General features: G+C 40.8%; 2 protein-coding genes across 2 annotated transcripts in view; one reads left to right on the top strand and one right to left on the bottom strand.

The window, feature by feature from the left end:
- The first annotated feature begins 1,819 nt into the window (after nt 1–1,819).
- TAF9B (TATA-box binding protein associated factor 9b) lies at nt 1,820–12,905 on the top strand. Its single transcript, XM_032757214.2, has 8 exons — nt 1,820–1,900; nt 3,164–3,289; nt 3,926–4,007; nt 4,763–4,899; nt 4,978–5,112; nt 5,867–5,939; nt 9,224–9,334; nt 10,907–12,905. The coding sequence occupies exons 1-8, from the start codon at nt 1,859–1,861 to the stop codon at nt 11,068–11,070; spliced, it is 870 nt and encodes a 289-aa protein (XP_032613105.2). The 5' UTR covers nt 1,820–1,858; the 3' UTR covers nt 11,071–12,905.
- Nucleotides 12,906–16,317: 3,412 nt separating this feature from the next.
- Nucleotides 16,318–20,378, bottom strand: part of PGK1 (phosphoglycerate kinase 1) — a 23,342-nt gene continuing 19,281 nt past the window's right edge. Inside the window, exons 7-11 of the mRNA XM_032757212.2 lie at nt 19,674–19,788; nt 19,245–19,424; nt 17,540–17,717; nt 17,165–17,263; nt 16,318–16,799 (exon numbers count right to left, since the gene is read on the bottom strand). Of these exons, the coding sequence (XP_032613103.1) occupies nt 16,759–16,799; nt 17,165–17,263; nt 17,540–17,717; nt 19,245–19,424; nt 19,674–19,788 (613 nt within the window). The 3' untranslated portion in view covers nt 16,318–16,758. The remainder of the gene's footprint in view (nt 16,800–17,164; nt 17,264–17,539; nt 17,718–19,244; nt 19,425–19,673; nt 19,789–20,378) is intronic.

The raw sequence follows: 20,378 nt of genomic DNA, 5'->3' as shown, positions 1-20,378 counted from the left end.
AACCAAATACCCCATGTTCTCACTCATAAGTGGGAGGTAAATGATGAGAACTCATGGACACAAAGAGGAGAACAACAGACACTGGGGCCTACCTAAGGTTGGAGGGTAAGAGGAGGGAGAGGATTAGGAAAAATAACTATTCGGTACTAGGGTGGCAAAATCTGTATGACAAACCCCTGTGACACAAGTTTACCTATATAACAAACCTGCAAATATACCCCTGAACATAAAATTTAAAAAAATTTTAATGTGGTACTTATACGCAATGGAGTACTATTCAGCCATAAAAAAGATGAGATCCTGTTATTTGCAACCACATGGATGGAACCGAAAGTCATTATGGTAAGTGAAATAAGCCAAGGACAGAAATACAAACATCACATGTTTTCACTTATCTGTGGGATCCAAAACTCAAAACAATTGAACTCATGGACACAGAAAGTAGAAAGATGGTTACCAGAGGCTGGAAAGGATAGTGGGAGGGTGGAGACGCAGGTAGGTTTATGTGTAAACAAAATAGAAACAATGAATAAAACCTGGTATTTGCTAGCACAACAGGGTGACTATAGTCAATAATAACTTAATTGTAATTTTTAAAATAACTAAGAGTGCAATTGGATTGCTTGTAACACAAAGGATAAATGCTTGAAGAGATGGATACCCTATTTTCCATGATGTGATTATTTCACATTGCATGCATGCATCAAAACATTTCATGTACCCATAAATATATACACTTACTATATACACAGAAAAATTAAAAATTAAAAATATATATAGATAGCTGTTTGTCTTATATTTACATTCCTTTTAAAAGTCTTATATTTCTGTATATAAAGAATACACAATATGACGTACAAAACTTAAATGTGCAAGAGTTAAATTGTACAGAGGACAGAAATATAATGAAAAATATTGTTAGATTTTCTCACACATATTATTTAACTTATCCTACTATTAATTACTACTAATGACCACTGTTTAGTCCTAGTGTTTTGTTTAAATAGCACTTATGTAACAGAAAATAATACATAAAAAACATATGATTTCAAGTGAACACTTACTAATGATACATATGGACAATTATTTATAATATGTTATGGGTTTTCTTCATCTAGCACATCTATGTCCTGGGTTGGCTCTCTGAAGGTTGGTCACTCTAAGACTATAGTACCATTCTAGTGGGAGGAAAAATATATAAACAAGATACTATTTGTAAATTGCACAGAATAGAAACTGACAAACAATGGTGCCTTCTGTGAAAGTGACATCAGTGGCTGGAACAGGTGAGAGAGGCTTTCTTTTACTAGGGTATTTTAAAGTAGTCTTAAATGTTGTACCCTGCAAATATACCACGTATTTTTATTTTATTTTATTTATTTCTTGGAGATGGAGTCTCGCTCTGTCGCCCAGGCTGGAGTGCAGTGGCGCAATCTCGACTCACTGCAACCTCCACCTCCTGGGTTCCAGCGATTCTCCTGCCTCAGCCTCCTAAGTAGCTGGGACTACAGGCGTGCGCTGCCATGCCTGGCTAAATTTTGTATTTTTAGTAGAGACAGGGTTTCACCACGTTGGCCAAACTGATCTCAAACTCCTGACGTTAAGTGATCCGCCCGCCTCGGCTCCCAAAGTGCTGGGATTACAGGCGTGAGCCACCGTGCCTGGCCCCCACCTATTTTTAAATGTACCTTACAAATATTCAAAAGCAAGGGACTGTTACTAGTTTTACACAGAGGTTGGCCACAGTAAGAGTGGGTAAAGGCACTAGCTCAGCGTGAGAGCACGTGCTCTCACTGGAAACAATGTATTGAGAACACATGGTTCTTGGAGGGGGGGGGGTTCCTGCCCAAACTTCAAGATGGCGGCCAGGTGGACGGCTGATTCTGATGAGTCTGATGAGGTGAGCTGCGCCACAAAACTGAAGGGCCCGCTAAGCCTGGGAAATTAGTGTGTATTTGTGTATGTGTTTGTGAGGAGAGCCACTGGAGGGTTTTAAGGAAAATAATGATTGGATTTATGACTGAAAGGTCCGTCTAGCTGTGTAAGGAATGTGGGGGGACACTATTTGAGGAGCATATTTCTGTAATCTTGGTGAGTAAGGATGTTGGCTTGGACTCGTTAGCATAGTAGCACTGGATGGAGATGTGGAGACATGGATAGAACTTTGGGAGGTCATCCGGACAAGACTTGTTGCCAGATTGTGTATTGTGAGGGAAAGCGCCAATATGGCTGCCTGCTCCGTTTCTGGCCTGGGTGAGTCACGGTTCCTGTTCCTGAGATGGAGAATCCTAGGGCGTTGGTGGATGTGGAGGGTAAGAATGAGTTATCTGCGACATTTTAAGCCAGAGATAGTTAACTGACGCACATTTTTGAAAGTCACTGGGGCTGGATGGTAGGTTCTCACGAAAAGTCATTCGGGCTGTTCTGTGGGGGAGGGGCTGGGAAGGGTGTAACTGGGAGGCAAGGAAGGGTCCTGTGTTGGCCTCAGCAGGGAGACGGGAAGCTGCTCCGGGGCCAAGAGAGGCTAGAGGGTCTCTAACGGGCCGAGTGAAGGCTTTAGTTTTTCATCAGTGTGAAATGGGCAGCCACGGTAGGGCTTTGAGTGTGACAAGGGCTGACCAAAGTCTTGCTGTGGGGGAGAGCAAGCTATTGGGTAGGATTGCCAGATTTAGCTAATAAAAATTCGGTACACCCGGTTAAATATGAATATCAGAACAATTATTTCGTAGCATAAGTATGGCCTGTGCAAATCTGGGATATACTTATACTAAAAGTGTATTCCTTGTTGATGTGACATTCAAATGTAACGGGTCCAACTGTGTTGGACCAAGCAGCCCTAACACTGACTGGGTCTGGAATTTCGGGAAGCCGAAAGGGGCAAAGGTGGTAGCCGTGGAGGTGTGAGGAGGGACCCCCGCAAAGGTGAGGTTGGCCCACTTGGTGCCCTTTGCCGAGAAACAACTCTGGGAAGTCGAGCTTCTGGGCTCCTCTACTTCTTTCAGCCCCCAGCAGGCTCCACGGGGAATGGTTACCTGCCTCTTCCAATCCTGAGCTCGGGCGCCCGAGCGCGTCTCTTCCCCTGGCGAGCGGCTTGCTGAAACTCCGGCCCCCGGCGGCTGGCACGTAACCCCGCCTTCCGTTTCCCTCCTCCCGCTCCCCGCAGGGGTGGAGCCTGAGCGAGGAGCCCGCGAGCTCTTCTCTCTCCTCTCTCTCCGCGGATGACGAGGGGCTGGATAACATGGAGTCGGGCAAGATGGCGCCTCCCAAGAACGCTCCGAGAGATGCCTTGGTAAGTGCGAAGGATGAGCAGCGGAGCGCGAAGCCAGGTGCAGCCAGGGACCTGCGAGGCAGGGCCACGCCGAGGGCCTGAGGGTGGGCTCGCACGCTCGTTTCTGTCTAGTCAGGGCTGTCAGGAGGAGAGGGTGATGGGGATGCGCCCTGGCCCCCGGGCCCCTATCTCGCCGCTTGGGCCAAGCCCTGCCAGAGGGTCGCGGTCCAGCGGAGCTTGCGGAACGGCTGCCCAGCTTTGTGTCCTGGGCTTCGGGCCCCTGCCTCCCCCTCGTCTCTAGCTATCTGCCAGCCCTGACTCCGCGTCCAGAGTTCTGATGCTAGCTTAACCCGCTGCCACAACCAAAAATGACAACCAGCTGGAGCTACTTACCTCTGCTGGGGAAGCCAACTTCTGTCTTCTCTTTGCCCCACACCCCGCCCCCAACCCCGCCAAAAAATAAAAATAAAAGTTTTCTGCAAAAGCGTACTATGCGATTTGGTGTGATCACTGACTCACTTGGGAGGGCAAGGGTGAGTAGGACTTTGGAGCCCAAAGAAGGGGAACCTTGTATCATAAATATAAATACTACCCTTCAGTGCAGCCTTGATTTCCAGTACCAAATTCTGCATCTGGCGTTTTTATTTGAATCCACAGGTGATGGCACAGATCCTGAAGGATATGGGAATCACAGAGTATGAACCAAGGGTTATAAATCAAATGTTGGAATTTGCTTTCCGTAAGTTAATGAAACACCAAAAACTTGCCTAACTTGTGAACTTGAAAAGATATTTTTATCGTAAGAACATTTTCTTTTATTTTCTTTTTTGAGACAGGGACTCGCTGTTGCCCAGGCTAGAAGGCAGCGGCGCGATCTTGGCTCACTGCAGCCTCCGCCTCCTGGGTTCAAGCGATTCTCATGCCTCAGCCTCCCAAGCTGGGACTACAGGCACTTGCCACCACGCCTGGCTAAGTGTTGTATTTTTAGTAGAAAGGGAGTTTCGCCATATTGCCCAGGCTGGCCTCGAACTACTGACTCAAGTGATCCGCCCATCTCGGCTTCCCAAAGTGCTAGGATTACAGGCGTGAGCTACCGCGCCCAGCCTTGTAAGAACATCTTCAACCAAATTATGTAACAGTTAGTGTCATAGAATTCAGCCTAAAGAACTAAAGGAGCTCAAGCTAGGGGACAGTAGTATTCACACTGTGATATCTGTTTAAAACTGATCATATAGACAGGACAATTACTTATTAAAATCAGCATTTAAGCTGGGCACAGTAGCTTACACCTGTAATCTCAGCACTTCGGGAGGCTGACGCGGGGAGGCCAGGAGTTTGAGTTATGCCTAGGCAACATAGTGAGACCCTGTCTCTACAAAAAACCACAAAATTTATAAACCGTCTACAAATTAGCGGAAAGTTTTATTAAGACAAGTAGCCATAAATATTAAGCTGTCTTCATATGTTTAAGAAAAGATTGTTTTGTTCTTAAAGGTTATGTGACTACAATTCTGGATGATGCAAAAATTTATTCGAGCCATGCTAAGAAACCTAATGTTGATGCAGATGATGTGAGACTGGCAATCCAGTGTCGTGCTGACCAATCTTTTACCTCTCCTCCCCCAAGAGATGTGAGCAAACTTTGATTTGAAGTTATTTTTACTTACATTTTTTTTTAACTGTAGTTCTAATAAGGATTTTTTTTTAAGTTTTTACTGGATATCGCAAGGCAGAAAAATCAAACCCCTTTGCCACTGATTAAGCCATATGCAGGACCTAGACTGCCACCTGACAGATACTGCTTAACAGCTCCAAACTATAGGCTGAAGTCCTTAATTAAAAAGGTAAGAAATTTTAGTCTTTTCTTTTTTTAAAAGATGGAATATGATAGGGGACTTTGTGAAAAGCAAATTCTTGTAGCTAGTATAGTAGATTAAAGGTTAAGATAACTTACTAGAATTTTTTTAATTTTAAAAAATTTTCGAGCTAGATGGAACTTTAGTGTTCATCTAACTCAACAGTCACTTTTCACATCAGGAAGCAGGGCCTGAACTCATTTATGAAGTTAGTAGCAAAGCTAGGACTGATTCCAAGCCTCATAACTCCCAATCTTTCCACTATATCATAGTTTTTTAGTGAGGCCTAATAACAGAGGAAATTATACCATCAGGAATTAGGCCAGCTTTCTAAAATATGACATAAAGCTCTCCCACCACTGAAAAAGTTCTCCCCATAATAGGCTGCCTTTTCTGAAGTTCCACTCTAAGAGTTTTATTCTTTTCTGGGTTAAGAAATTGACCAGTTAAGATTAAAAATCACAAAGTAGTTAGAGTCTTATTTGAATGGGGATAACAGCTGTCTTAAACTTTAATACTGCATAAGATTATATATGTATTCATATCTATTTTTATATAAAGACATGTATATATGTTTATGCAAACCCCAGATTAAATGTTGGATTTAGAACACTGACAGAACAAAAACAGGACTTTCTTGCCATGGATTATCCATAATCATTTACATCAGCAATCCTAATTTCATTCCTGGTAAACTTAGGTGTCACATCTTAACATTAAATTTGTTTTTTAAATCCCCTAGGGACCTAACCAAGGGAGACTAGTTCCACGATTAAGTGTTGGTGCTGTTAGTAGCAAACCTACTACTACTATAGGTAAGTGAGAGGAGACAATGGCATTTCTGGCTGGTAAAGCAGTGCCTCAGCACTTGGTTTTGAACTATAATGCAAGTCAAAAAGTGAATCAGAAATTCTTGTGTATGTGTTACTATTAATAATTTTACTCAGCCTCTAGTAAAGCTATAAACATACATGTTACTGGATTTCAAAATGAGAAGGCCACAAGGAACGTCTGATCTCAAATATAAAATTGGACATTGCCCCCATTGTTGTTGGTATAAACTCTGATACCAAAAACAGGAGTTTACTCTTAGCTGTGTACTTTACGCCTTCTATAAGGTGCCACACACACTTATGGCAGTAGACTACTTATTAGAAATTTAAATTTCCAAATAAATTGATAAGAGAATACAGTAGAAAGAAGATTAAGGTGTACAAAAATCTTAAGGATCTCAAAGAAGAAAATTGTTTTTAATACTAACCTTTTTAAAACATAGTACTGATTGTTTTAGATTGGTCAGTGGGAGCCCCTTCAAGCTGTTTCCTGTGTCCTTTTGACATTATCTGCATCATTCTGTGATCATTTCTTGCTTTCTGATGCAACAAGATGTTCCAAACTCATCTTTATATTTTTCCGCCCAGGTCCTAGAATCATCCACTTGTCCAAAGAGCTCTGGTTCCTTTTAGTGGAGAATGGTATTTAGAAACCATTATTTGTTTCTTTTTAATATCGTTGTTTAGATAATAAGGAAAACAAATAATGGACTTAGATTTCCTTTTTTTTTCCCTATGTTCTTGCTAGGTTTCTTGCATAGTCTAGTAATCAAAGTATTTTCAGAAAAGTCCCTTTTCACCAGTATTTATTTATTGGCTCTTATTGCTTATAACTTGAGTCCTATAGCTGTCATATAGCTCAGGTATAAACAGCATTTGATTTTTGAGGTGTGTAAACCCCCTCTTGATATTCTCAGGATGTAAATTTGCATTTCAGCATTGTAAAACCAGTTTGGTATAGTATTAGTTGTACATGTCTAACTACCTACCTGTGACCATTTTGGACAGAAATCTGCATTATAATCTTTGTAAATTTTCATCATATACTGTTTGTATGTGGGTTCACATTACTTAAATGAATACCAGCTTTTTTAAACCCCTAGGCTGGTAATCAGTTTCGTGTGTTAGGCAGGTTAACCAATTTTAGTTATCAGTTGTGATTTTTATTCCTAGCTAGACATTTGTTGTACATACTTCAGAGATTGTTAAAATCTAGAGTCAGGGCACTACCAAAAAATGCCTATTAGTTTTAAAGATGCAAGTTTTTTTTTTTTTTTTTTTGGGAGACAGAGTCTCGCTCTGTCACCCAGGCTGGAGTGCAATGGCACAATCTTGGCTCACTGCAACCTCTGCCTCCTGGGTTCAAGCAATTCTCCTGCCTCAGCCTCCCGAGTAGCTGGGATTACAGGTGTGTGTCACCACACCAGGCTAATTTTGGTTTTTGTTTTTTAAAGAGGCGGGATTTCACCATGTTGGCCAGGCTGGTGTGAACTCCAGGCCTCAGGTGTGCTGCCTGCCCCGCCCGCCCAAAGTGCTAGGATTACAGGTGTGAGCCACCACGTGAGGCCTAAAGTGCAGGTTTTAAACGTAACCTAAAGCAAGTTGACCAGGGCACGTTGGCTCACGCCTGTAATCCCAGCTACTCGGGAGGCTGAGGCACGAGAATCGCTTGAACCCAAGAGGCGGAGGTTACAGTGAGCCAAGATCATGCCACTGCACTCCAGCTTGGGTGACAGAGTAAGACTCTGTCTCAAAAAAAAAATTAAAATGATTTATATAGACTTAAGACCTGAGTATTTACTCTGTTCAGTTGGGGGAGGCTCCATCTACAGTCTAATGTGTTCAGTTTTGAAGCCTGAACTCCATACCTACTTAAATGTATTAACAATCCTTAGGCCAAGAAAACATCCACCTACTGTGAGCTTTCTTTTTTCTTTATAAAATAAAATACTTACATTGCTTCATTACGCTTCACCAAATTCTTTGAACTGATCCTTAATACATGGGAAAACTTACCTAGGGATGGAGATATTTTAGAGGAAGTTCCACCTCCTGTGTTTGGGAGAGAAAGCAGTAAAACCCAGATTTCTTGGTACCTTTGGGCTTTATTCCCTTAGACTTTCTTCACCTTTGTCTCTAGAAATGATGATAATTGTAGTGTCCTCAGCAACTCTATCTCTGGGTAGACTGCTGGTTCCAGGGGGGAAGGGATGTATTGGAAAGCCTGCATCCCCAAATGAAAAATGGGAAATGGATACACTTCCATAAATGTATTTTTTGAGAGAGTGATGATGTCAGTATATAAAGTCTTTGAGTCTTGCAAAATATATTTATTAAGCAAACATTTGTTGAGTACCTATTAGGAGCAAGGTAAAAGAGCCATATGCTCACAAGGATGAAAAATGTTAGCCAAGGCTTGTAATCTAGTCAGTGAGATAAGATAATAATAATAATGACTATCACGTTAAGGGAACCTCAGAGGCAGGATATAAGATGTTTAACTGAGAAAATTAAGGAAAGTTTTATAAAACGGGGTAGTATTTGAGTTGTACCTTGGAATAATGGGTAGAATTTAGATGACTGGGGGTTTAGACTAGGTTATCTCCAAGATATTTTTCTGCTAAAAAGTATCTGAACACAGAAAGGGAATAAATTTTCTGGGCCCACCTGGAGACCTCAAGGGGTGTATTTGATCTCTGCTTCAGTTTCATGGGCATAGATGACATCTTCCGATTCTCAGCAAGTGACCAAGATTAAAAGTGCCAACTAAGATAATAAATAAAAACCTGGGTCTTTATTCTGGTAGGTTAAACTCTCATCTTTATGTCTTCATCCAGCTAAATCTCAGTGCTTACTATGTACCAGATGCTGTTTGAAGAGTTTTACAGGGATTATTTTTACTTAATTTTCACAATAATTATATGAAATGGGTGATATTATCCCCCATTTTAAAGAGGAGAAAACTGAGGCACAAAAATTTAAATAACTTGCCCAAGGACACTCAGCTAGTAGGTGAGAGCCTGGATTCAAACTCAAGCAGGTAGGCTACAGAGCCTACATTCTTTACCACTATTGTATACTGAATTTTGTAACATCTAAACAAGCTTGTAAATTTTTTTAAGGTTGTTTTGCTCTTATTTCTAATGACTTTTTCCTCACCTTTTATTAGTTTCCTTTGCTTTGAAAATAGTTTGCAGTAAGCTGAGTGTAGAATATAAATCTGTATAAGTCACCTAACAAACATGGTCTGTTTATTGTAAATACAGCAACCCCACAAACGGTGTCTGTCCCAAATAAAGTTGCAACTCCAATGTCAGTGACAAGCCAAAGATTTACGGTGCAGATTCCACCTTCTCAGTCCACACCTGTCAAACCAGGTAATGTGATTGGGGGTGGGAGACAGAATTTGTGAATAATTTGAAATTGTAGAACCGTTTGTATTCCTATAGCAAGAGGTAAATTGTTTTAATACCCAACAGGAAGGTGGCAGTAATGCTGCAAATGAGGGTTCTTCAGAGGGACCTATGAGCCCTCTAAAATTCTGTGAAATTTTAACATAGTCTCCCCCCTTATCCTTGAGGGATTATTCCAAGACCCCCAGTTAAATTTACAACCTTTAAATTTATAAACTTTCTAAATTATAAGGTTTAATTTATAAATTAGGCACGGCAAGAAATTAACAATAATTAAAAAACAATTACAACAACATACTGTAATAAAATATATGTGAGTGTGATCTCTCAAAGTATCTTAACTGTACTGTACTCATCTATTTTTGGATCGCAGTTGACCGCAAGTAGCTGAAACTGCAGATAAGGGGGGACTACTATATATGTAACGTTTTGGGGAGGAGGGAAAGAGTATTCAGTGTGTTCATCAGATTTTCAAAGAACACCGTCAACTAAACAGGTTCCACAAATATAAGGCATCTTCAAGGAAAAGTAGTTAAGGTAAAAGCTCAAGAAAGCGACCAAACTTAGTGATGAATATGTGTATGCAATCCAGAACATAAATGTAAATTCAAGTGAAATTGTACCTTTACTTCATAGGATACACACACACACAGATTGGAATAAGTAGAATTCTGTCATAGCACAGTTTACTAATGTGTATGTCTAGATTTTGTATCTTCTGAAACCTAACCACACAATAAGCAACTTACGTAATAATAAGCAATAATAACACAATAATAAGCAATAACAACACAATAAACAACTTACTGGCCTATTAGGGAAGTGATTCCTGACCTTGAACATAGGCCTTTGTTTAGTATGTTGCATGATGAATCCAGTGCAGTTTCCCATGACTAAATTGAAATTCTAGGTTGTTAAAATACAACAGAACTTCTTCAACCTTGTACTAGATATGTTTGATTTAATCTTTATCTATACATAGATCAGAACATCACATTATATCCCATAAATATACACAATTATCGGCAGGGTGCAATGGCTCACACCTGTAATCCCAGCACTTTGGGAGACCGAGGCGGGAGGATCACTTGAGGCCAGGAGTTCGAGACCAGCCTGGCCAACGTGGTGAAACCCCGTCTCTACTGAAAATACAAAAATTAGCCAGGTATGGTGGCACACGCCTATAATCCCAGCTACTTGGGAACCTGAGGCACAAGAATCACTTGAACTCAGGAGGCGGAGGTTGCAGTGAGCCAAGATCATGCCAGCTTGGACGACAGAGCAAGACACTGTCTCAAAAAAATAATAATTTAAAAATACACAATTATTATTTGCCAATTAAAAGTAAAGATTTTTTAAAATTTAATTCAACTCATTGCAGTATAAGTACCTATGTTTCTTCTGTGATATAGTTGCACTTCATGCTATTGAAATTGGTATTAGAATTACATTCAGCTTTGTTGTATACTTTTTATCATATGTTTTGGATTCTGGGTAATTCATAGCCTGGTTTTGGGGGGGCTTCTCTGTTTACAGTTCCTGCAACAACTGCAGTTCAAAATGTTCTGATTAATCCTTCAATGATTGGGCCCAAAAATATTCTTATTACCACCAACATGGTTTCGTCACAGAACACGGCCAATGAAGCAAACCCACTGAAGAGAAAACATGAAGATGATGATGACAATGATATTATGTAAGGAATATAGTCTAGTCTAGATGCATTTCAAAAGGAAAGTTGGTTTTGAGCCCAGTATACTGAACTAGAATATTCTAGATCTTGTTTTACCTTAAAAGACTGAAATGTAGCTGCAGTATTTTTCGTCAGTTAAAACTGTTAGATCTCTTTAGTAAACATACAAACGTGTTTTTCAGTAGGCTTCAATTACAAACAGTTAAGTACTTGTTTCTTAATAGTTTCATTAATGTTGAGTCCTAGTATGGCAATTCTGTTTTTGAGACACTTTTCTGCCTTCTATCACTGATGGCACTTTTCAGGTTCTATAGCCTAGTCAGCAGATTTAACAGCATAATTTCTGATCTACATTTAAATACTACTTTATTTTATAAGTAATATACTTACTGTCACTAGCTTTTTTATTTTTACCAAATCTCTCAATATAGGAAACATTTTTTGGAAAGGGTGGATTTAGAGGAGAGATTCTAAATCCATTTTGAATGTATTTGTTTCTTTGCCTTCCTTAACTCCCAAACTCAACTCCCTTTCTAGATCCCATTCATTTTCTGCACCTGCCCCATATGCTTGTTTCTCTCCATTGCTGTTAAATGTAAAAGGCCATACCTGGAATTTTAAAAATATTATTCCTGGTAATACAGCTCAGTGTCGTTTTCCTATTCTTAAAACATGCTCTACATGCCTAATGTTTTGTGATTCACTTTAACCTGATGGTTTGCATTTGCTGTTTTTCACTCATGTCAGAGCAGTTGGGTTTTACCCCTTAGTTTTTATGCCTGTTAAGCTTTACTGTGCTTTTGACAGGTAGTTTTGGGTCAGTTATATTCAGTTTTAGTATTGTATTCCAAGTTGATAACTCTTCCATGTTTCACATTTCTAAATTTAAGAGAGATAATGTAGCTTAAAACATGTTTTGATAAGTAATTACACTGGACCTAGGCAAAACCACTGAAGAACAAGTGTTCCTTTTTACCACATACATATTACGTTTTGATCACTGCTACTTGAGCCCCGCTATTGGTATAATTCAGATCATTTTTTTAGCTTGTTGCTGAGGATGTCACATATAAGACAGGATCAAACCTGGAAAGTAAGACACTAATGGTTCTCCATCCTCTATAAGGCCAACAAATAAATTAATGTGATGTAACTTGCATTTATGTGCACTCTGCATAGGTTTCCCAATAATACTGTAATGTTGCTGAACACCTTTCCCTGTTTTCCATTTATACACATATTAAAGTCATATTGGGAAAGATGGCAAAGCGTTTGAGAATATAAACACACCTGTTTTGTTTTTCTTAAGTTCAACATACTTTTGTAGAATTTTGTAAAATAAATGTTCATATCATAATTTAGAATTTATAGCCAAGGATCCTCAAAACAGAAGTTTCATCTTAGGATAGTGCTTGATATATCTAAGAAAGTCCAGTGATAGAGAAGAAGTGTCTCAAATGTCTCGTATCAGTTTTAGTGTTTTTCAGTATTAGGGAAAGGTAATATAAAAACAACAGGTAAAATGTATAAACAGACCTGATCAACATCATAGGAGATAAATATTATATAGCATAGGATATTATTACTTGAATGTTCTCAGGGAGGCAGCAAGTCAGAAGGCCTAGGTTCTAGTCTTAGCTCCATTTACCAACTGTGTGACCTTACTTCACCTCTTAGCCTTGTTCTCACTAGTAGTAGGAAAGTAACACCTACCCTGCCTACCTCACAGGGCTGTTGTGAGGGTTCAATTGGTATATGTGAAAATTCTTTCAAAATTGTAAAATGCTTATGACTATAAGGAATTATTGTATTTGTTCCAAGGTTAATAAAAATTTGAACTTATCAGTGTTCTTTCATTTTTTAGGATTCAAGGGAGATGAACAAAGACCAGTAATAATTAATTCTGATGGCCAAAAGCCATTAAGATTTGTTTAATGGTTATATATCAGAGAACCACTTGCTTTTATCTGGAATCAGCATGTAACACCATCATAGTGAAGCAAATTGAAAATAAGTAAAAGAATATGGGTTTAAATCTGTTGTCCTTCTTCAGCTTCTACGTGGATTTTTTTAAAAATATGTGCTGATGATGATGGTAAATGCGGTGAGGACACTGTTATCTCCAGTTCTTTTATGGGTAGCAAACAAACAAGTGTCTATGATCTGAGGAATACAGGAATATAGCCAGCATGGGGTGGGGGGAGAATGGAAGATGTGATGCACACTATGTTCTAAGGGATCCAAGGTGACAGGGAATATTCAAGAGGCAGGAAAGAAAACACTAATCAACTACAGAACAGCAGGTATGCCACCATTTACATTTTAATATATTTATATACAGACATACACACATGGGTATGCTCTTTATGCAGAGTCTCACTCTGTCGCCCAGGCTGGAGTGCAGTGGCGCGATTTCGGCTCACTGCGAGCTCAGCCTCACGAGTAGCTGGGACTACAGGCGCCCACCATCACACCCAGCTAATTTTTTGTATTTTTAGTAGAGACGGGGTTTCACCGTGTTAGCCAGGATGGTCTTGATCTCCTGACCTCATGACCTGCCCGCCTGGGCCTCCCAAAGTGTTGGGATTACAGGCATGAGCCACTGCGCCCGGCCTCTTTATGTATACTAAATAGCCTTAGACTGAAAGAAACTGGTCTTCCAGAGGTTGCTTCTGGGGAGGGAAACTGGTAGGGGACTGAAGAAGGTGTCTTCATTGTATACTCCTTTTTGATCATGTGTAAACCCCTGTGCTAGAGGGAAATTTTGGAAATGAAGAAGAAAACACTGAGCTAAAGGACCAAGTTGTTCACTTACGACATGGGAATTATTTTTTTCTGCATATAAACACACATATATAGTCTAGGGTTAAAGGTGAATTTACAACTTAAAGCATACACCTTTGCAATATTTTACCAATAACTCATAATTCCAAATTAGAAAGCACATCCTTATACTGTTTTTTGGGGTTTTTGTTTTGAGGTAGAGTCTCGCTCTGTCGCCCAGGCAGGAGTGCAGTAGCGTGATCTCGGCTCACTGCAACCTCCACCTCCCGGGTTCAAGTGATTCTCCTGCCTCAGCCTTCTGAATAGCTGGGACTACAGTGGCACCTGCCACCACGCCCAGCTAATTTTTGTATTTTTGGTAGAAACGGGGTTTCACCATGTTGGCCAGGCTGGTCCCAAACTCCTGACAGGTGATCTGCCCGCCTCGGCCTCCCAAAGTCCTGGGATTACAGGCGTAAGCCACCATGCCCGGCCCCTTATACTGTTCTAGCTTATATGCACACAAGTTATCTACTATCTTCTTTGGTTAGGTTAAAAATTCCTTCACAACATAAATGCTCTTATATTCCCTCTATCATGTCTTTAAGCACATAGAAGGAACTCAAATATTTGCCTAATTGACAAGTTGTTTACGACTGGAGATTCCCCATTCATTCTTTAGGTTAACAACCCAAATAAATGGGGGGGTGATCCTGGAAACAGTCCAGTAGAAAGTACTTAAAAGGTACAGTCAGAGATTGTTGGATAGATAATGTTGGCAATTGTAGAGTCTAGGTGCTGGGTTTATGGGAGTTTATGCTTCTTTCAGTTCCATTTGAAATAATTTTTAGAATGTTGGAGGAAAGGTAATCAGTAGGAAAAAGTCACAAAAATTGGACTAGAATTCCCGAGTACCCATAGAGGTATGCAGAAACATGGTACAATTTAAAATTAACTACAAATATGGGTACAGTATTAACTAAAATACAAATGAGGAAAAAACTTGAGCTTTCAAATTTGTTTTGTTTAGAGCAACCACCAAAATCTTCTTTTGCTATTCTATCCAGGGTTAAACAGAACAGTCTAGAAGCATCATGTCAGGGATAGAGTCTAGAAGCATCTATAGTCTAGAAGCATCATGTCAGGGACGGAGTCACATTGGAAAAGCTTCAGCCACTGGAACCAGACAAACCTGGACTTGAATCCCTGCTGTTACTTACTAGCTCTGTGGTCCTGTCCAAAAGTTTATTTCTTTGTCCCTAAAGGTGAAATACATATCTTGCCAGCACAGAATTTATGGTTAGACATGGCTTTTTCAAATCATGTTTACCTCTGCTCTCTCCCAAAACTCCATTAAAAGGACAGGAAAGAAACAGGAAGGTAAAATTATAAAGACGATGAAAGAATCCGAATGGCCATTAGATTCTCAATAGTGACAATGAAACAGTGGCTTCGAGTCTCAAAAAGTGATACTCAGGCTAAAATTCTATATATAGCCAAACTAGGAATCAAGTATAAGGGTTGAATAAAGACATTTTCAGACTTACAAAGTCTTAGAGATTTTGCCTCCCGGGCACCCTTTCTCAGGAAGCTAGTAGAGTCTTGTGTTCTACAAAAAGTAGACCAAGAAAGAGGGAAAAGGGGGAATCCAGAAAACAGGAGTCTAACACAGGAGGTAAAAGGAATCCCCAAGGAGGTTATAGGAAATATCAGAGCAACAGCTAGCTGTACAGCTTGCCTAGAGGGCATCAAGTACAAATTGGAAAAGGAGCACCAAGGACTCCTGCAGGGATAACTCTAACAAGGATTATTCAATATGTTTTAATATATTGAGACACTTATGCTTCTAGAAGATTTGGGAATGAATCACCGATGGGTATACACAGAAAAAGAAAATTTTTTGAAACACTGTTAAAGCCAAAGACAATAAAAGTTACATAAGTAAATTTAATCACAGCATACTACATAGCTCAGCTGTATTAGTTATGTAGACTTTTCATCTAATCTATAAGTGTGACAAAACTATACTGAGAGAATGAAGAAGTGGAAATATATGTGGAACAGCCTTCCTCCATGGTATGAAATAGTTTTCTTTAAAAAATAATAAAAAAAGAAGTGAATAATATAAGCATATTACTTAGAAACATGGATGTATATACCTGAAAAACTCAAGAATTGAAAGTGGTCACCTCTGGGGAGTGGGAATCTTGAACGGGGGGAGTGGGAATCTTGAACGGGAGGAATGGGCTGGGGCTTTTTTGTTATAAGCCTTGACTTTTTAAATTACGATCATGTGTAATTGATAAAAGTTAGAATAAAAGCACAGCACAACGTCTGCCATAAAGTAGGCCCTTGATAGACATTTATCTAATTGTCCCATCTCTCCACTGCTGCTGCCCCACTTCTTGCATTCAGCAATGTAGACATCTGATCCGTTCCTCAAGATTCTATTCTCACCCTTCCTAACAAAGTATGACAGGAAAAAAAAAAATCACGGTTTCAATGGACACTTTTATTGTTTACTTAATGGATCATCAATTTTGTCTCCCTACCTACAAATGGAATTTCATCTTGTTTCCATGCTGAGAAGTGAAACAGTGACAAAGCTAATCATAATAACCTACATCAAAAGAGAACTAAGCTAACACAGCTCACTTTCCTTTTAACAGGCAAAATATAAATATATGCACTCTAGAATGCACAATAGTTTAGTCACTAAGAAATTCAAATGGGATCTTGAAGAATGTAGGCAAATCCAGGGTGCAGTAAAGATGAGCTGAGATGCTGTGCAACTGTTTAAGGGTTCCTGGCACTGCATCTCTTGACCACTAGCTGAATCTTGACATGGAAGGTTTTAGCTAATGCCAAGTGGAGATGCAGAAAATGCTAAGTTGACTTAGGGGCTGTGCACAGGAACTAGTGCAGTAAAGTACTAAATATTGCTGAGAGCATCCACCCCAGGAAGGACTTTACCTGTTTTTGAGAGAGCACACATACATAGACAGCATTACTATAGGGCCCAGTAAGCCAGATTTCCCCCACTTTACCTTCCCAATAACATGCCAGCTCTTTTTTAGGATATATGGCCAGGAGTTGGCCAACTTTTACATTGTGGATTCCAGGTCTACTAGACCATAACTCTCAGAACAAGTTTCTATCTGTCCCTCCCCGCCTCAGTGGATGCCAGGAGCTTTATCTGAAGTTCCTCTGTACTGCCCAGCTAGTAATGACTGCTAATGACAACACTACCTACTAACTTTCTCCACTCCATTCTACCCACCTCTCACTGCACAGTCCCACCCTTCTCCCAAACAAGCCAAAAAACAGAAGACCCTCACCTTCCAGGAGCTCCAAACTGGCACCACCCCCAGTGCTCACATGGCTGACTTTATCCTCCGTGTTCCATTTGGCACAGCAAGTGGCAGTGTCTCCACCACCTATTGAATGAAAGCCAGGTAAAAAGGGAAAAGAGAGAAAAGAAAAAAAAAGAGATTGGCACCAAAACTGTAAGGCAGTGTGCTCCCCAACCCAAAAGGTAGCTGATAAACCCCCAACTCTATCTTACCAAGAGGCTCCTCTGTAAATTATCTACCTGTTTACCTCTTAAGATTTACCCAGAATAAACAGACACCGAAGAAGTTCTCCATTCCACCTTCCTCTGATCAGAATTCTGTCAGCTTATATAGGTATTAGCTTTGTACAGGACCACTTACCTATGATGGTGATGCAACCCCTAGAAGTGGCTTTCACCACCTCATCCATGAGAGCTTTGGTTCCCCGGGCAAAAGCTTCCCATTCAAATACCCCCACAGGACCATTCCACACAATCTGCTTAGCCCGAGTGACAGCCTCAGCATACTTCTTGCTGCTTTCAGGACCACAGTCCAAGCCCTGAGGGGTAGAGGTGAAAGAGAAGATAAGCTATCAAGAAAAGCTACTTAAACACCACCTCCACCAAGACCAGAACTCAGGGCTGCACACCAAAGTTTCTTCTAGAACCAAATAGTACCCTTCAGTCTTTAAAATTATAAACCTGTTCATGCCCTTTGTACTCAAAAATTCTACTGTATGGAAGATCACAAGTCTAAAGGAAAACCTCAAAAGTTATTTAATAAAGACATTCTTAGCCACACTATTTATGTTAGTGAAAACTAGCTCAATGGTTCTCAACCAGGGTCAGTGCTGCCCCTTCACAATAGATAGGCATGTGGCAATGTCTAGAGATATTGTTGTTGTTGCAACTTGGGAGGGTGCTACTGGCATCTAGTGGCCAAGGATGCTTTAAACAACCTTACAATTCAACAGTCCCCCACAAAACAACAGATGTCAATAGTGTTGGGAATGACAGTGAACTAGATCAGTAGTACTCAAACTTTGCCATGCATGAGAATCACCAGGAGGGCTTATTCAAACACAGACTGTTTGGCCCCATCCCCAGTTCCTGATTCAGTAGGTCTGGGGTGGGGCCCAAGAACTTGCATTTTTAACAAGTTCCAAAAATGATACTGATACTGCTGGTCTTAGGAACACACTCTGAGAAACACTGAACTAAATAATACGTGAATGCCTGAAAAGAAAAATAAGCAAACTAGCATGTAAAAACATGATACAATTTTATACAGCAATCAAAATGATATTTGGAGTACCCTAAAATCAACTATATTAGTCTTTAATATACACTTACATTTCTCCCTGCTTGTAATCAGTGTACTTAATTTTTTCATATGAGAAAGTTTTCTTATATAGCTTTCAAGATAGCAACATAATCCAAAACAACCCAAACCATGAAAGTACATGACACTATCTCCAGCACGCAGTAAGTACTTAATACACATTAAACAGATGACGAAAAAACAGATAAAACTAAAAATGGGCCAGGCACAGTGGCTCACGCCTGTAATCCCAGCACTTTGGGAGGCCGAAGTGGGTGGATCACGAGGTTAAGAGATCGAGATCATCCTGACCAACATGGTGAAACCCCGTCTCTATGAAAAATACAAAAATTAGCTGGGCATGGTGGTGCACACCTGTAGTCCCAGCTACTGGGGAGGGTTAGGCAGAAGAATCACTTAAACCTGGGAGGCAGAGGTTGCAGTGAGCCAAGATAATGCCACTGCACTCCAGCCTGGTGACACAGTGAGACTCTGTCTCAAAAAAAAACAACAACAACAACAACAACAGCAACAACAAAGGTTTTGCAACACATTACTGCATTACTGAAGGCCAGTAATCCAACAGCACTGCTTTTCTCCCATGGATTCTTCCATAAGGAGGGACTCACTGCAACACGCAGAGCCCTCTCTGACAGATCTCCTATATAGATTGTTTTAAAATGCTTGTTGATTGGCTGAATCAGTGAATAAATGATACCACAGAGTTTCTGTTCACTCACACTACCAACCCACTCAAGTGACTCACCATCCAGCCAGCAGGTATGCCAGAAGCCACAGTGGCTTGGCCAGTCTTGGCATTCTCATCAAACTTGTCAGCAGTGACAAAGTCAACAGGCAAGGTAATCTTCACACCATTCTTCTCAGCTTTGGACATTAGGTCTTTGACAATCTTGGCTCCCTCTTCATCAAACAGAGAAGTGCCAATCTATATAGGGAAGCCAAAATGATGGAGGTCAGCATCTATACTAAGAACAAGACTGCCTCACAAAGCAGACAGGAACCAGACACAATACAATATAAAGGAACAATGCAAAGACAAAAGAAAGACTTGCCAAAATAAATAAAAATGGGAATTTTCAGGGCTCATGTCAAAAGACTGTTTTCTTTTTATATTTATACAACCTGCTATTATCATGGAGAGCTATTTCACATCCACTTGGCATTGGCTTCCTACCTCCATGTTGTTGAGCACCTTAAGGAAGGTAAAAGCCATTCCACCACCAATAATCATCTCATTGACTTTGTCCAGCATATTATTGATGAGCTGGATCTTGTCTGCAACTTTAGCTCTAGAAGAGAAAGCAAGAATCAGCACTTAAAGAAGAATGGACTAGAGAAGTGATATTACATAGAACCTGAGTTTCTATTTCAAGGCACAGGAACAGAGAAAGTCTCAAAGTGACAAAAGTACTGCCTAACTTTGCCCTATGTTTCTCCAACCCAAAAACTCAATCCATTTCTAAGAAATCCTTTTAAGGTATGGCTCCAGACATCAGTATATCTTTTTAAAAATTCCTCACCCCAGGAGCGCCTCTGCCCGGCCGCCCCGTCTGGGAAGAAGTGAGGAGCGCCTCTGCCCGGCCGCCCCATCCGGGAAGAAGTGAGGAGCGCCTCTGCCCGGCTGCCCCGTCTGGGAAGTGAGGAGCGCTTCTGCCCGGCCGCCCCGTCTGGGAAGTGAGGAGCGCCTCTGCCCGGCCGCCCCGTCTGGGAAGTGAGGAGCGCCTCTGCCAGGCCACCCATCGTCTGGGAAGTGAGGAGCGCCTCTGCCCGGCCACCCATCGTCTGGGAAGTGAGGAGCGCCTCTGCCCGGCCACCCATCGTATGGGAAGTGGGGAGTGCCTCTGCCCGGCCGCCCCGTCTGGGAAGAAGTGAGGAGCGC

This window comes from Hylobates moloch, unplaced genomic scaffold (assembly GCF_009828535.3).
Source record: "Hylobates moloch isolate HMO894 unplaced genomic scaffold, HMol_V3 SCAFFOLD_7, whole genome shotgun sequence".
Taxonomy (NCBI): domain Eukaryota; kingdom Metazoa; phylum Chordata; class Mammalia; order Primates; family Hylobatidae; genus Hylobates; species Hylobates moloch.
This window is presented reverse-complemented; position numbering and strand designations above follow the sequence as displayed.

Excerpts from the sequence above, each read along its gene's own strand:
- TAF9B (XM_032757214.2), top strand. The coding sequence starts at position 1,859 with ATGGCGGCCAGGTGGACGGCTGATTCTGATGAGTCTGATGAG. Across the intron at positions 4,008-4,762 it reads AATGTTGGAATTTGCTTTCC|GTTATGTGACTACAATTCTG; the intron begins GTAAGTTAATGA and ends TTGTTCTTAAAG. Across the intron at positions 5,113-5,866 it reads TGAAGTCCTTAATTAAAAAG|GGACCTAACCAAGGGAGACT; the intron begins GTAAGAAATTTT and ends TAAATCCCCTAG.